Raw genomic sequence first — 17,932 nt, forward strand, 5'->3', positions numbered from 1 at the left:
GTGTTTTTGTTTCCAAAGTCGAAGTCATTGATGTAAATTTTGAACAGCAGTTGTCCCAACTCCCAGCACGGATTATTGTGGAACACCGCTTCCCATCCCTGCCATTCTGAATAACTATCTCTTATTCCCACTCTCTGCTTTCTTGAAGCTAGCTAACAATCCATTCTACCACTTGTCCCCTGATTCCACATTTTTGTTCATTAGTCTATTATGAAGCACCATATTGAAGGCCTTTTGAAAATCGAATTACAGCTGCTGCACTTCCATTGTCTACTCTGTCACCTCCTCAAAAAAATCAAGAAGGATAGTTGAGCAAGATTCTCCCTCTTGAAATCACTACTGACTATTCTTTACGCTTCTCGTTTCTGGATGTTCTTCAGTTCTCTCCTTGAGTAAAGATTCTATTATTTTCCTGACCACTGATGTCCAGGGAATTACAGACCAGTCAACTTAATGTGTTCTGTCCCCATCTTAAATACAGGAATTACATTAGCTATCCGTCGGTCCTCTGATACTATACCCTTTATTGATTAATTGTTGAGTAGAAATTATTCTGCAATCTCTTTCCTAAATTATTTTTGAAAAGTAGATGCAATCCATCCAGACCAGATCCATTGACTTTGTTGACTTTTAGGTATTTAGTACATGTCCTTTTAAAGATTTTGAATAGACTTATCTCGTTACTTGTTATTTAATGTAAGGCCAAACAACCTGTTCAACCCTCTTAGCAAATGCTGAAGCAAAATAATTATTTAATATTTCTGACATGTCTTCAATTTTACTTGAGGTTTATTTTGCCTATCCCTTAATAGCCCTATTGCCATCACAGTCACCTTTTTTTGTTATTGATGTGCCTGTAAAATATTTTACACTTTATGCCTTGATAATTTAATTTCATGATTCCTCTTTGCCTTCATGATTGATTGTGCTAGAGATAGCTACTGCCCATTATCAAATCTTTGGGACAGCTTTGTAACAGGGGCATGGATGTATGAATGAGCATATTAAAGGCATCTTTATTATGGTTATATTTAAAGTCTTTATCATGGTTGTTCTTAAAATTTAAATTGTACAAATTTAATAGTTTTTTAAAAAACTTAGTCTGGCTCTCAGAATTCATGGCAATTGAATGTCATTACGCTGAGGGGATACAAACAATATTTTGGCAGTGTAGTAGATAATGATTTTTGTTTAGATTACAGTGATATCCTAGATTTTGCCATTTTGACTGCTGAGGTGACACTGCAGGTGTACATTTACCTGTGTTTGACAGAGGGATTCGAGATACCAGTGCTTCTTGATCTTTAATCACTTCCCCCTCGTTCGAGGGGCTGAGTGGCCTGCTCCTATTCCTAATTTCGATGTTCCCTGACCTACCTGCGTGCTCAATATTGATAGATGATTGAAGGGTTTTGGAATAAAGATGTATCTTGTTAATAATGAGCCAGATCTGCCTGTGTAATGTCTGACAGGCCCATTATGACTAATGATACTAGATTAATGGTGCTGATGTTTGGATTGCCTGGCAATAGTTTTTTAACTGATTAATTGTATCAAGATGCATGACGAATCTTGACTTTGTCCGGTGTCTAATTACAGCAATGGGTTAGAGGAACCCTTAGAAGAACACACTGTTCCATCAGAACCAGAACCAGAGCCACCTGTGGAGGAAGTGAAGCCTGAGCCTGTATTGGAGGAGGAAGTTGCTGAAGACCCTGTGGTAAAATCTCCATCCCCTCCACCTGCTGATCCAGCACCAGTTGTAGCTGAGGATTCCAGGGTATGAGCAAATTCCTTTAATTCGCTGTAGAAGAGACCTTCTGCACTTCCACAGGCCATTTATTATTTGTATTCTTAATTTCACTTCTAGCAGTTCATTCATTATTTTGGGTCATGTTTTTAAAACAATTTTCACAATAGCAGTTTCATTTATCTTCATAAAGCAAAAAAAACCCAACCCCAGTTTAATCTTTCCTGGGACGAAGGGATTGTCGCTTGAGGAGATAATGTATGGACTAGGCCTACTTTGAGAGTTTAGAAAAATAAGAGGCAATCTAATTGAAATAAATAATTCTTTAGTGGCTCGATGGGGTAGATGCTGGGCAAATGTTTCCCCAGGCTTGGGAATGTAGAACATGTGGTCATGTTCCCTGAATGGTGTGGGGGGTGTGCATTTAGGACTGAGATAAAATATTTTATCACTCAAAGGGTTGTGAATCTCTGGCATTCTCTAGCTTAGGGAGATGTGGTGGCTAACATAAGAACAAGATCTATAGATTTTTGGGTGTTAAGGGATATAAGGATGATGTGAAGTTGAGATAAATAATCAACCATGACTATGTTAAATCGTGGGCAGGCTTGAAGGATCATGTGGCCCACTTCAACTCATGTTTCTTTGTCATTATGAACTGACTTTGAGATTTTATTTGCTAAGTTCACTTTTTCTTCAGAACTTAAGAAATCCTGCAGCTCGGGTACATCCTTGTTCTTGATTTGTGAATTCATTGTTTAAAATGACAGTTTTAATTTGCATGTCAGTACATTGGATCTGATTTCAAACCTATTCAAAAACTCTCCACTTTTACGGGGTTAAAACCAGGTGCATAGGTCCAGAACTTATGATCTCTGGGGGGTTGTACCACTGAAGGACTCCAGAGGATGTGCTGAGGGATCCACTTCAAAGATCCTCTTGCAAGGACAGCACGAGAATTGCCTGGGAAGTTAAAACTTCTGATGTCACTGACCCTATTCCTGAAACTATCCAATGCACTGATTTAAATCAGAGACTTCAGGTGGTTTTCACTGTCTAAGCAGAATAGTTACCCAGGGAAAGTTAGAAGGATTCAAACCTCGACAAACTCCTGAGTAACTATAATCCTGACCCCGCCCAGACCTCATCCTCTCTTTCCCCAACTATCTTACGAACTATTCCCCGTGAGCCATCTACTCTCTCTCCCCCCCCCCCCCCCCCCCCCCCCCCCCCCCCAAATCCATACTCATTCACCTTCTCCATAGCCTCTTAAAGTAGCTGAGATCTTTGAAACTTACCCGGTTTACATCAGCTAGGGCTGTATTAAACAAAAAGGATGTGGCTTCACTTCCCCAATGCTGTTGCCTGCTTTGAACTGTAAGTTCCAGGAACTGGTGCGCCGTGCGTTTCTCACCAGGCCTGAGTCAGAAGATCGAGCGAGAAATGTCAAACTCCAGACTAAGTGAAAAGGAGTGAAGTGGCAGTCAGACTGTGATTGTCACTCCTTGGAAGTTTTGGCCCTAAATAATGTCTGAGCATTTAACATTTTGTGTTTTGGTGCATCTTCTATTTCAGTTACTTGGACTGTGACTTTATGCAGTACACTTAGATATATTGCATATTATTGCTGTGTATATCGGTGGCAATTTGTTTACTGTGGTAACTTCTTCTGAGTTTCTGACTATCACAACTGCTTTCTCCCCAGACATTCTCCTGGGCTTCAGTAACAAGTAAGAATCTGCCCCCTAGTGGCGTTGTCCCCACTACTGGAATTCCACCTCATGTTGTCAAAGCCCCAACACCACAGGTAATGTAACCTGTTAATGCTAGCACTAAAGTTCTGTTCCTTAAATCCACTACTACAGTTTCTTCTCCCGCTCGTTCCCTGATGACTGCTTATTGGTGTACAGTTCAGTGGGTACCAGTTACCATTTTGTACTTCACAAAACAGCTGCTAGTCATCTGTAGACATGATGTGGAGATGCCGGCGTTGGACTGGGGTAAACACAGTAAGAAGTTTAACAACACCAGGTTAAAGTCCAACAGGTTTATTTGGTAGCAAAAGCCACAAGCTTTCGGAACCTTAAGCTCCTTCTTCAGGTGAGTGGGAATTCTGTTCACAAACAGGGCACATAAAGACACAAACTCAATTTACAGAATAATGGTTGGAATGCGAATACTTACAACTAATCAAGTCTTAAAGGTACAAACAATGTGAGTGGAGAGAGCATTAAGACAGGTTAAAGAGATGTGTATTGTCTCCAGACAGGACAGCCAGTGAAATTCTGCAAGTCCAGGCAAGCTGTGGGGATTACAAATAGTGTGACATGAACCCAATATCCCGGTTGAGGCCGTCCTCATGTGTGCGGAACTTGGCTATCAGTTTCTGCTCAGCGACTCTGCGCCGTCGTGTGTCGTGAAGGCCGCCTTGGAGAACGCTTACCCGAATATCAGAGGCCGAATCCCCGTGACCGCTGAAGTGCTCCCCAACAGGAAGAGAACAGTCTTGCCTGGTGATTGTCGAGCGGTGTTCATTCATCCGTTGTCGCAGCGTCTGCATGGTTTCCCCAATGTACCAATGAATTTCACTGGCTATCCTGTCTGGAGACAATACACATCTCTTTAACCTGTCTTAATGCTCTCTCCACTCACATTGTTTGTACCTTTAAGACTTGATTAGCTGTAAGTATTCGCATTCCAACCATTATTCTGTAAATTGAGTTTGTGTCTTTATTTGCCTTGTTTGTGAACAGAATTCCCACTCACCTGAAGAAGGAGCTTAAGGCTCCGAAAGCTTGTGGGTTTTGCTACCAAATAAACCTGTTGGACTTTAACCTGGTGTTGTTAAACTTCTTACTGTGGTCATCTGTAGATCCAGTCCTGCATTCAGTTAATGTGTACATGCCCACTTGCAACAGGACTTGCTTGGATACCTGTGATGTATTTTTGCTCTCACTTAATGCACAGCCACTGAAGCTAATTATTGTGCATCTCCAGCCCAAGCACTTGGCATAGGTATAAGATCCAGCCAGAAACCAATTTATTCTGTATGATTTACAGATAGCTCAAAGAACGTGAAGTCTAATGGGATATTTATTTAGCTTTATTCCCCCCGATATAAACTATCTTTGGGAAGAAAAATGATGTTACGCTCCCTGTTAAAGTCGGTGCCTTTCTGTTGATAAAACGTTTTTGTATTTGTTACTCCAACCTGTCTGTGCCAATGCAACACTTGCGTGCATTTTGCTGGGTATGTCTTTCTGACTGGGATGTGCTGGAATTCATGATGCTGGGGTCTTTTTGAACATTTGCAACTTATTTTTTTCAACATGAATGAGATTTGATGTTAATGGGACTGCTGCAGTTCCACATGAATACTACTGTTTTATGGTTGAATTAATATCAAAGACTATCCTCCAAATGTGCGAACTCAAATTCAGTGCATTTTTGTGATTTTTATCCTAATCATTTTGAGAAGCACGGTATGAGAAGAGTTATTTGTTTTTGATTATAGCCCCGACCAGAGACAAAACCAGAAATACAGATTCCACCTCCAAGACCTCGTGATCAGCGAATTAGGGAACGGCAAGGTGTGCCACCACGGGGCCCCAGGCCAGGTAAAGTGCTGTTATGTAAGAAGTTAGTAAATTTTTATTTGGAGTCAACTGAATATTTGAGTGGATGACACGGTGATTAGCACTGCTGCCTCACAACATCAGGGACCCGGGTTCAATTCCCGCTTTGGGTCACTGTGCAGAATCTGCACGTTCTCCGTGTATGTGTGGGTTTCCTCCCACAGTATGAAAGACATGCAGATTAGATGCATTGGCCATGCTAAATTCTCCCTCAGTGTTCCCGAACAGGTGCCAGAATGTGTCAACTAGAGGATTTTCAAAGTAACTTCACTGCAGTGTTAATGTAAGCCTACTTGTGACACTAATAAATAATATCTAGCACCTGTAAAACTATGACTCTATTTGAAGTTTCCAAGTTGAGCTGGATAATACTTAATGAACTAATGGCAGGTCGTGGGAGAAAAAACATGGATGAGCAAACTGCTTGATCTAGTCCTCACCAGTCTACCTATTACATGCACACCTATTCACACTGCATTGATACGCTGCATTGTGTTGTGTGACAATTTCACAATACGCAGTAGGATGGATAAGAACTGATCTAACCGCTCAACATCTGGCCAGAGCCATGAGAAGGTGTGGGTCATCAACAATCTTTAAAGCCAAGCTTGCATGTGCTGAGTTTCCATTTGGATATCTTTATCGCAGTAAACTGGAGCCTCCGTATTGTTTTGCTGCCATAGCTCTTTTTATGCCCGTCTGACCCTAAACATCAATATTTTTATGTTTAATTTGATACCTTAAAGAGTCAAAATGGAGTTTGACAATGGAAGAAAAGTCTGTGAGGAATTAATATTATAGTCTTTTAACCTAGCTTAAAAAACAACAGTTGAAGCTGAATTAAGGTGTAGGTATCTGGAGAGACGAACTGTAATGTGTGCATTATGTGGAACCAGTGCCAACTTGATTGGCCATGAGTAGTTCCAAGAACAGGTTGAAAATGTTAAACACCATTGTTTGATAAAATGCTGCTGCAGCTGGTGTTCAAGGACATGCTGGAGGATCTTGAAAGTAGGTTTTTTTGTTTCAGGTCGCAGTGAAAATGAACCGGGGGATACAGAAACACGGAGGACAATTCGATATCCTGACAGTCATCAGTTATTTGTTGGGAACTTGCCTCATGATATTGATGAGACGGAGCTGAAAGAATTTTTCACAGGTTTGTTGAAAATTTTAAATTATAGTTGAGTATTATGTGTTAGGAAGCAGGGTTTGCTTTTTAATGTCTCGCTTTAGTGTGGATTTTTTTTCTCTAAAGATGTGATTCAGCATTGTATTCACAGCATTAAGATTAGATTGTGGACTCCAATAGCAACCTGTTAATCATTCCAGTTTTTTGAACTTCCTTTAAAGACACTGATTGTTGCTAAGCTATACTGTCCCGCAGTCTTACAATACAATGGGAATTGGCCATTCTTTAAAAGTGAACCAAGTCATTACCACAGGGTATTCATGTGAGGATGTTGTAATTGAGTTTGATCCTGTCCTTAACTGGAATAGTAAGAAGTCTCACAACACCAGGTTAAAGTCTAATTGCATTCTAATTAGTATTCTGTAACTTGATGTTGTGTCTCTGTGCACTGTTGGAGAACAGATTTTTACTCCATCTGATGAAGGGGCAGCGCTCCGAAAGCTTATGGTATTTGCTACCAAATAAACCTGTTGGACTTTAACCTGGTGTTGTGAGACTTCTTACTGTGCTTACCCCAGTCCAACGCCGGCATCTCCACATCTTAACTGGAATAGACAGGTACAGGAGAATGCAAGGCAATTATCACACTGCAGGTGTTAAACAAGGACAGACTAAATGCAATACCTGCAACCGATTGCTCCATACAACTTAAAGCTGTATGCTGTAGTCCAATGATTATTGTGTTATGATTGTTGATTGGTCACATTAATGGGGCCGAAGTAGAAATGGTCAAGAGCTTCAGGTTTTTAGGTGTCCAGATCACCAACAACCTGTCGTGGTGTCCCCACGCCGACGCTATAATTAAGAAAGCCCACCAATGCCTCTACTTTCTCAGAAGACTTAAGGAAATTTGGCATGTCAGCTATGACTCTCACCAAGTTTTACACATGCACCATAGAAAGCATTCTTTCCGGTTGTATCTGGTATGGATCCTGCTCTGCCCAAGAAACTACAAAAGTAGTTGCCCAATCCATCACGCAAACCAGCCTCCCGTCCATTGACTGCCTACACTTCCCGCTGCCTTGGAAAAGTAGCCAGCAAAATTAAGGACCGCACGCAACCCACACATGATCTCTTTCACCTGCTTCCATTGAGAAAAAGATACAAAAGTCTGAGGTCACGTACCAACCGACTCGAGAACGGTTTCTTCTCTGCAGCCATTAGACTTTTGAAAGGGCATACCTCACACTAAGTTGATCTTCTCTGCACCCTAGCTATGACTGTAACATGACATTCTGCACTCTCTCCTTCTCTATGAACGGTATGTTTTGTCTAGAGCATGCAAGAATCTTTTCACTGTATACTAATGCATGTGACAATAATAAATCAAATCAAACATGTTGCATCTCTGAAGCCACCAATGAAACCATTTTATAGAATCCTGAGCGTCTTAGTGTTCCAAGATGTGTAGATTGGGGATTAGTGGGATAAATACATGGAGTTACGGGGATAGGGCAGGGGTGGGCCGTGGTAACAAAAACAGGAAATGCTGGGAAATCTCAGCAGGTCTATAGCATCTGTGGAGAGAGAATAGAGCCAATGTTTCAAGTCTGGATAACCCTTTGTCCAAAGACAGAAATACAACGAAGGGTCATCCAGACTCACAATGTTGGCCCCATTTCTCTCTCCATAGCTGCTGTCAGACTGGCTGAGATTTTCCAGCATTTTCTGTTTTTGTTCAGATTCCAGCATCTGCAGCATTTTGCTTTTATCTTAGTGGGCCTTGATAAGATATTCTCACAGTCGATGCAGACTCGATGGGCCGACTGGCCTCCTTCTGCACTGTAGGGATGCTATGGATACTACGATGCATACGGCGGCTATTTGGCCCATCGAGCCTGCACCGACAACAATCCCACCCAGGCCCTAACACCATGGATTTACCCTTCTAATGCCCTTGACACTAAGCACCAGTTTAGCATGGCCAATCAACCTACCCCATCTTTGGAATGTGGGAGAAAACTGAGCACCTGGAGGAAACCCAAGCAGACATGGGGAGAATGTGCAAACTCCCCACAGACAGTGACCGGAGGTTGCAATTGAACCTGGGTTCCTGGCGGTGTGAGGTGGCAGTGCTAACCACTGAGCCACTATACCGCCCCTAATGTAGATAATTTTGTTCTGTCTTGCTGTATGTTGCTGGCACCTATTGGTTTCTTCAGCAATGTTTGTCTGCACTTGTGCAATCCTTACGTGAGTTAAAATCCATGCCAATTATTTTCTGAGCTAATTGGCAGGAAAATTTCAAGTCCACTGTCTTATCTGGCAAGCGTTTATAATTGTTGACCATATCAGGCAATAAAATGTTCATTGATTCTGTAGGTGAGATCTCAAGATTGGGATCTCCGTACTTGTCTCAGACTTACTGAGTTGAAAGCTCAGCCTTCAATTCTTAAATACTGGTATAATCTACAAGATAACTGTCTGAAGGGACTGGCTTCATATTTATTTCCACTTTTTAAAAATCTAAATGAACTAGACAGCAACATTTCTTAAGTGATTCTTTGCACTGCAGATTCATCTGAGTGAATACTACAAACTGTTGAATTCCTTCTATTAAATTGTTTGCCATAACAATAGCATTCATCTTGTTAATGTGCAGAATAAGAATAGCAAGTTCTCCAGCCAGTTTAAAGGGGAGATCTGGGTCCTTCAGGTTATAAACACCTGCTTGGTGAAAACTGAGGTTGGACAGTTTATCATTGTATAGTTAATCCACACCATACCATGCAGGACATCAGCTAGTTGGAAATGTCCCTGTGGAACCCTGGTATGCATAATAAAGTTGAAACGGTATTGGATATTATGTGGCAATTTCTTTCCTTTGCAGGATATGGTAATGTGGTGGAACTCCGTATTAATACCAAGAGTAGTGGTGGAAAGCTGCCCAACTTTGGCTTTGTGGTTTTTGATGATCCAGAGCCAGTTCAGAAGATCCTGAGTAGCAAGGTAATGTATGATAAGAGAGCATTCATGTATTCCCAAGAATGTAAGCTGTTTGCCCATTTCTTTACTGTTTATTATATTTGGGTTTAAAATGGCTGGAGTAATCCCTACCCATGCTCACTTTCAGAACTAGCTTTTCTATTTATCATTAAATATGGAATGCAATTGTGGCAAAGCTATCCCATTATAACTTCAACATTTTGTGATTTGAGAATGTAAACATAATTTTCTTTAATAAAACCCAGAGAGTCTGGTCTTGGTGATTTGCACCAAGTTAGTTAGAAAGTACATAGCTGATCTGAAACCCACATTTATACTCACTGCGCTGCACTGAAATTCGGTTGAGGTTTGTCAGTATTTCATGTGTGTAAGAATATTTGGGCAATTTTTTTTTGTTCATTCAAATTCACAGCTAAGTAGATGGCATTGTTTGTATGAAGGAGACTGGAAAACATTTTGCCAAAACGACTTATTTCTCTCTCCTTCCCTGTAGCCCATTAAGTTCCGAGGAGAGCTCCGACTGAATGTGGAGGAGAAGAAAACTCGGCCTATTCGTGAAGGTGAACGTAGGGGTGATGACCGCCGAGAAAATAGACCAAGAGGACCTGGTGGACCCCGTGGTGGTCTTGGTGGTGGCATGATGCGTGATCGGGAGGGCCGGGGTGGTCTGTCCAGAGGAGGGTTAACACAGAAACCCGGACCAGGAGCTGGAAGAGGAGGTGGACAAGGAGAGCCTCGGTTCTCAGGGCCACGCCACTGAAAGTACCCTCACTGGCTATTGGTGTGAGCTGATGGTACAGATGTTCTCTCTCATGCTCTTGTGATTCAGCTTTGTTTTTGGAATGTGATTTCGACCTGTACAGATTATCATTTTTTTTTTCAGTACAGAAAATGGCCTTTTTTTTGTTCTCGACTTGTGTAGTAGTCGTCGTCCCACGAAACATCCTGTCTGAAATTTTTATTTGTTTTAAGAAAAACGGATTTTAAAACCAGAATCTCTTGATTGAAGACAGATTCTGACTCCAGTGGATTGGGGTGACTAACAGCTATGAACTGGATTTTAGTACCTGCTGCCTCCCAGGAACGTGTTGGCCCTTTTGACTGAAATTTGGTGCAGAATTTTTAAATTGGAAACCAGGTTGCTTTTTGTTTTGCACAGACATCCATCTTCGGAAAAACTTGTAGCACTCAGCTATTTTTAAAGCACTCTCTCTACTTCGCACAGTGTTCTCCTATTCAACAAAGGGAACACAGTGCTTTATCTGTATTTGGAATGGAACCGATGTGATCACTAAATGGTGGGTAATAAGCTGCAATGCCATAAACTGGCGAAAGTTATCAGTTCCTGTGCAGAACTGCTGTGCTATTAAGATCAGGAGTGGACTAATACAATAGATGTAAGTCTTCAACTCTTTTTTTTTCTTTTTTGTTTTCATCATTGGAAGAATCTCTTTTACAGTGGGACTTTTAAAAAAAAACATTCAACTCTGGCATACTTGACATCAAGACACGTTTCCTCTGGAATTGTGAATTTTTTTTTAAAACTGTAAATTGCAGAAAAACTTTTCTGGTTTAGTTTGTATTGTAAAGCGTATGGTTGTGCCTTCTATTTATCTCTCATTCCAATCTTGGCAAAGTTGTACAAATAAATGTAGATTGCTTTATTCAATATGCACGGCTTTGTGGTGTTTGTTCTGGGAAGGTGGCCATTTGGGATGGGTGTTTAGTTGGCTGACTTGAGTAAAATTGTGAAGATATTAAAAGCTGGGAGGAGGTCTTAAGCTGGGCTGCATTAGTTCTTAATTCAATTCAGTTACTTTTTATACTGTGCAGACCAAAGTTTCTTAAAGCCTTAACCCTTGAATGGTTTGTATTTAAAACTCAGCTGTTTCAAAATGAACCTGGTTTACAAATGCTTTCTGTTAATACACTGGAATGGCGAACGTAGGTCATGAACATGAAACCCAAGTCATGAAGTAGCATTTGGCTCTTGGCTGTGTTGGCAGTTTTACATAACAATAGTCCTGTAACAAACAGCAATAATTGCTGATGAGCAGCTTGTATGGGTCGTAGTAGTTCTTCCATTGCTTTTGTAGGAGCTTACTCCACACATGCATTGTATGTTGTTTCTGTTTCAATTGCTTGCAAAGCAATGTTTGTTCCGTTCTTTGAATAAAATGGATTTTATACCATGTTTTCAACTGAGCTTCAGCTGAGTTTGCTTTTAGAATATGAAAAGTTTTCTGTTCATTGGGAATTAGCAGTTTTCAATTTGTAGGGCATGAATTGATGTGCTGAACTTGCTTTGCTTATGTAAAAACAACATTGTATTACACCTTTTAAAAAAAATGTGCCACTCACTATAGTGCCAGAATCACAAATGATTGAAGACTTTATTTTCTAGTATTTTATACTTCCCTGTTCCCCAATTGATACAACTAGGAACAAAATAGATCAGCGATTAACTGACAACAGTTACTTTCTTCACGAAAGCTTTTTCCTGGGTTTTGTAATTGAGATGAGGGGGAGGGTGGTACAGAAATATTGAAGACTTGGTAGTAACTAATTTTAAAGATTATTGGGAATGGTGCAAATAATAACTCAAACAGAAAGTAAATGCTTTGGAACTCAAAATTGAGGCATTTTGAACTGTAGGGGAGGGAGCCTTTTTCTATAGATTGGTGAGTTGATAATTAGAGAGGATTAACTTAAAATCAGTAAAACAAAGGGAGAGGCAAGGAGAATTTACCTGAGCAGAGGATTGTTAGGATATGGAATGCACAACCAGAAATAAGTGGGGAATAGCAATAAACGGGAAGTGTATAAACATTCGCCAATCCCCTTACAGGATAAGACAGGAGGAATTACAGTGGGTATAGTGGGCCAGATGGTCTCCATTAGTGGCTCTTATGTTGGACAAAATTATGACATCCACATAATTATACAAAGAAAATTTGGGTTTGAGTCGACTGAAGTCTGAGTGGACAGCACTGGTGAGAGATTGAGAATGTGGACCAGAGAAAGTAAGGTATATGGCGCCTTTATTGTCCATGCTGAGTAAACCTGTAAAAGCTGGGGCAGTGATGGGAACTGTTTTTAGTTGCAAAGAGGAGTGAAATCGGCTAAAAACAAATTGATCATCGCTTCTTAGAGCTTCACAAATTCCAGACTAGTGAAGGCACAGCTGACCCTGCATGGTGCTCTGGACCGAGTTTGGATTTTGGACTTTCGTGTTAAAGTTGGTATTTAGGAGATGTGAGGATTATTGTAGACATTGTTATTGACACTCATTAAATGCCTTCATAGGTTTTGCCTTCAGAACGAGAGAGGTTGATAATTAGACAAAAGTCGGGCATAAATTGTGAATGTCTTTTATTTGATTAAAATCACGGAAGATCTCTGGATTCATTTGGCAACTGCCTGCATTCATTGTCATCTACTTGCACATCCTATATGTATAGCTTCCCCAGCCCCTATTTTTTGAAAATCAAAACCTCCACTTAAGCAGCAATTGATGACCAGGGAGCTCGCCTGACAGTTTATTTTTGATCTATTTTAGATGGTAAATTGCCCTTTCTCCAGGTGAAAGCTACTTAAACTTTTACGTGGTTAATATTGGTAGGAAAGGGAACCAGCTATTGTTTGGAATCAAGAATGACTAGTTCTCAGTGTTAAGTTGAATTATGAACAGTTTAATGCAGTGGCCTAATATGCAACTTCGCATCAAATATTTCCACTCACCATTCAAAGTTGAATTCAAATTTTTCGCTACAAGGATGGCATTTGGACTCTGCCACCTCATCTTCCATAATAAAGGCATTTTTTGGAAATTGGAACTAAGGTTTTTCCTGTAAATTTCTGGTGTGCGAATAAGTAATAGCTGTTGTTCAAAATGGGAATTATGCAAATGAGTTAATGGGAGTGAAAATGTTAGAAATGGTATTGGCGAAATGGAAAGCGTCCAATTTGCCCTTTTTACTTGTAGGTAAAATAATGGTAGCTAAACATTGCAGTATTCACTGCACTAAACTGGAGTTTGGAATTGGCATTTTGAAGGATTTTTTTTGAGTCTGTTGAGAAAGAAACTGGAAAACATTACTTTCGATACTAATACCTACATCTGTACTTGGATGGTGAATATTCAGTTTTCCACAAAGTTTGTGTCTCAAATCTTGTCTATTCGTTGATATCCAATTATCACTGATTTAGGAACATGATGAAGAAAGAGCCATATTTCTCTGAAGTAAGGCCTATCTTACATAAACCAGGATGTGGAGATGTCAGTGTTGGACTGGGCTGGGCACAGTACATAAACCAGAATGGTGAGGTAGCCACTAAATACTAACTAGGGATAGATGAATTATTGAGTGGAGATTTTCTGTAATGTGTGGTGGGGCTTGTGCATTGATTTCTTTAGAATTGTATTCCTGATTTTGCTGCATTGTTTGTCCTTTTGATTAAGTGCTCAAAGCAAGAAGCCAAACTGCTTAATAAGGTACTGTTTTTGGCTGCCCTAACCTCATCCATGTACACAAAGTGTTCTGTGCTCTTCCAGCTGTTCAAGTATAAATATTGCTGCTTGAATGCTGGCAGTGCAACATTATAATTAATGCAAAGCAATGTTGGGATTGTTGCCAGAACATGCTCAGGGATCTGATAAGAACTCAGTACATCGGTGATCGAGCTTAACACTTCGAATGTTTTAAGAAAGTTGGAACAGAGGAGGTCCTCTGAAATCTGCTCAGTCTATAAGGACAAGTTGAATGAACTCTAAATTATTCCTGTTAATAAAAGTACCTGACTAAAAGGGAAATTAAGTCTGGAAGATGCAGCAAAGATCATGCCTCTTCATTTGGAAAACTGCTGATTTTTCTTTTTCATGTTTAAAGTGCATGGGGAAATCTGCATCTTGGCGGAATTATAATCTCCAACCAGTCAGAAGCATACCTTAAGGTATGCTTCTGACTGCCCAGGCAGTTACAGATAGTGTGACATGAACCCAAGATCCCGGCTGTAGACATTAAATCTAGGGCTCGGTAGGTAGAAATTGAAGTTCAGCAGTTGCGCATTACCTGACTAGGCTGGCTCCTTGCCCATAGTACAGATGTCAGACTAAATTGGCTGGTAACCTGGAGGATGCGATTGAGTTAAATAATTTCCTGCATCTAATATATACACAGCAAGTTAAAAGAACTTCAAAGTATCATATTCATCCAGAAGGATCCTCTTGTGATTCATAGTTGTGACAAGGTTAGAGTGAGGCGTGGCATACATACAGTTGCATGTTATCTTGCAAGTATAATCATACCACCTAAGAGCTGATTTGTCCCTTTCTAAGTTTTTAGTAACAAGAATTATTACTGCTAATTTAGCAATGTGCATTCAGGAAAAGAAAGGATTGCTCACAAACGAGAAGTAAATATTCGCCATGCTGTGTATCATTCCAGTAAGAGGTCTCACAACACCAAGTTAAAGTCCAACAGGATTATTTGGTAGCACAAGCCACTAGCTTTCGGGGCACTCCCCCTTCATCAGGTGAGTGGGAGTTCTGTTCACAAACGGCATATAAAGACACAAACTCAATTTACAAGATAATGGTTGGAATGCGAGTCTTTACAGGTAATCAAGTCTTAAAGGTACAGACATGAGTGGAGAGAGCGTTAAGCACAAGTTAAAGAGATGTGTGTTGTCTCCAGCCAGTGAAATTCTGTAAGTCCAGGCAAGTCGTGGGGGTTACAGATAGTGTGACATGAACCCAAGATCCCGGTTGAGGCTATCATCGTGTGCGGAAATTGGCTATCAGTCTCTGCTCAGCAACTGCACTGTCGTGTGTCATGAAGGCCACCTTGGAGAACGCTTACCCAAAGATCAGGGGCCGAATGCCCATGACTGCTGAAGTGTTCCCCAACAGAAAGAGAACACTCTTGCCTGGTGATTGTCGAGTGGTGTTCATCCGTTGTCATAGCGTCTGCATGCTCTCCCCAATGTACCATGCCTCGGGACATCCTTTCCTGCAGCGTATCAGGTAGACAACGTTGGCCAAGTTGCAAGTGTATGTACCGTGTACCTGGTGGATGGTGTTCTCACGTGAGATAATGGCATCCGTGTCATTGATCCGGCACGTCTTGCAGAGATTGCTGTGGCAGGGTTGTGTGGTGTCATGGTCACTGTTCTCCTGAAGGCTGGGTAGTTTGCTGCGGACAATGGTCTGTTTGAGGTTGTCATAGAATCATAGAAACCCTACAGTGCAGAAAGAGGCCATTAGGCCCATCGAGTCTGCACCGACCACAGTTGTGCGGTTGTTTGAAGGCAAGAAGTGGTATGGGGATGGCCTTGACGAGAGGTTCGTCAATGACATGTTGAAGGCTCTGGAGGAAATGTCGTAGCTTCTCTGCTCTGGGGAAATACTTGACGACGAAGGGTACTCTGTCCACTGTGTCCTATGTTTGTCTTCTGAGGAGGTCGGTACGGTTTTTCGCTGTGGCGCATCGGAACTGTCGATCGATGAGTCGAGCGCCATACCCTGTTCTTATGAGGGCGTCTTTAAGCGATCCTCATCTGAACAGATCCTGTGTATTCGGAGGGCTTGTCCGTAGGGGATGGCTTCTTTAACGTGTTTAGGGTGGAAGCTGGAGAAGTGGCGCATCATGAGGCTATCCGTGGGCTTGCGGTACAGTGAAGTGCTGAGGTGACTGTCCTTGATGGAGATGCGTGTGTCCAAGAATGCAACCGATTCTGGAGAGTAGGCCATGGCGAGTCTGATGGTGGGATGGAACTTGTTGGTGTCATCGTATAGTTGTTTCAGTGATTGTTAACCATGAGTCCAAAGGAAGAAAATGTCATCGATGTATCTAGTGTATAGCATTGGTTGAAGGTCCTGTGCGGTGAAGGGGTCTCGTTTGAACCTGTGCATGAAGATGTTGGCATATTGAGGTGCGGATTTGGTCCCCATGGCTGGTCCGTGTGTCTGGATGAAGAACTGGTTGTTGAAGGTGAAGACATTGTGGTCCAGGATGAAGCGGATGAGTTGTAAAATTGCATCTGGAGATTGGCAGTTGTTGGCGTTGAGTACTGAGGCAGTTGCAGCAATGCCGTCGTCGTGGGGGATGCTGGTGTAGAATGCCGAGACATCCATTGTGACGAGGAGTGCTCCTGGTTCAACTGCTCCATGTGTGCTGAGTTTCTGTAGGAAGTCCGTAGTGTCGCAACAAAAGCTGGGGGTTCTATGTACAATGGGTTTCAGGATGCCCTCGACATAGCCGGAGAGGTTCTCGCACAGGGTCCCATTGCCCGATACGATGGCCGGGTGTGTTTGCCTTGTGTATCTTCGGGAGGCAGTAGAGATCTCCAATGTGTGGGATGAGAGCACGGAGGGTGCTCTGAAGGTCCGGATCAAATGTCTTGATCAGTCTGTTGAGTTGAGGGGAGTGTTCTTTGGTCGGATCTGCGGGTAACTCTGTAGTGTTCCTCGTTGTTCAGTTGTCGTTAACCTGTGCTTAACCCCCCTCCACTCACATTGTCTGTACCTTTAAGACTTGACTACCTGTAAAGACTTGCATTCCAATCATTATTTTGTAAATTGAGTTTGTGTCTTTATATGCCTTGTTTGTGAACTGAAATCCCACTCACCTGATGGAGGGGCAGTACTCTGAAAGCTAGTGGCTTGAGCTACCAAATAAACCTGTTGGACTTTAACCTGGTGTTGTGAGACGTCTTACTTTGTTTACCCCAGTCCAACGCCAGCATCTCCACATCATGTGTAATTCCAACATGTTCTGCTTGCACAGGGATCATGGGTGCAGAGGAGATTCACCATGATGTTGCCTGGGCTGGAGTGTTTCAGCAAGAAGAGAGGCTGGTTAGGCTGGGGTTGTTTTCCTTGGAGCAGAGAAGGCTGAGGAGGGACTGGATTGAGGGGTACAAAATTATGAGCGACATGGGGTGGATTGGAAGAAACATTTCCCTTAGTAGAAGGGTCAATAACCAGGGGGCATAGATTTAAGGTTAGGGCTAAGAGATTTAGAGGACATTTGAGGTTAAACCCTCACCCAGAGGGTGGTGGAAAGTTAAGAGGTTTGGATAAAGGGTGCTCAAAATCATGACTGGGTGTAGACATATTTGTTCTCATTTGTGGATGGGTCGAGAATTAGAGGTGAAGGTGATTGGTAAAAGAACCAAAAGTGACATGAGGGAATAGTTACTTTTGTGCAGTTAAGTTCATTACAATCTGGAATTCACTGCTAGAAAATTTGGTGGAGGCAAATTCAATCGTAGCTTTCATAAATGTCCGAACAGGAAAGAAATTGCAAAACTACAAGGAAAGGGTCAAGGAAATGGACTTAGCCAAATTGTTCTTCCAGAGGGCAAGTACAGGCTCGATGGGCCAAATGGTCTCCTGTTTTGTAATCA

At 41.7% G+C, this 17,932-nt stretch overlaps 1 protein-coding gene across 6 annotated transcripts in view; it reads left to right on the forward strand.

Annotated features, from left to right (window-relative positions):
* Positions 1–11,717, forward strand: part of g3bp1 (GTPase activating protein (SH3 domain) binding protein 1) — a 31,003-nt gene extending 19,286 nt beyond the window's left edge. For 3 of the 6 annotated variants that reach the window (XM_078230721.1, XM_078230720.1, XM_078230718.1), the window contains exons 7-12: positions 1,600–1,780; positions 3,456–3,557; positions 5,265–5,367; positions 6,401–6,544; positions 9,408–9,526; positions 10,017–11,717. In XM_078230721.1, coding sequence (XP_078086847.1) covers positions 1,600–1,780; positions 3,456–3,557; positions 5,265–5,367; positions 6,401–6,544; positions 9,408–9,526; positions 10,017–10,283 — 916 coding nt within the window. In that variant the 3' untranslated portion in view covers positions 10,284–11,717. The remainder of the gene's footprint in view (positions 1–1,599; positions 1,781–3,455; positions 3,558–5,264; positions 5,368–6,400; positions 6,545–9,407; positions 9,527–10,016) is intronic. The other 3 variants (XM_078230723.1, XM_078230722.1, XM_078230719.1) reach the window with 1 other exon arrangement.
* Positions 11,718–17,932: the final 6,215 nt, after the last annotated feature.

This window comes from Mustelus asterias, chromosome 16 (assembly GCF_964213995.1).
Source record: "Mustelus asterias chromosome 16, sMusAst1.hap1.1, whole genome shotgun sequence".
Lineage (NCBI taxonomy): Eukaryota > Metazoa > Chordata > Chondrichthyes > Carcharhiniformes > Triakidae > Mustelus > Mustelus asterias.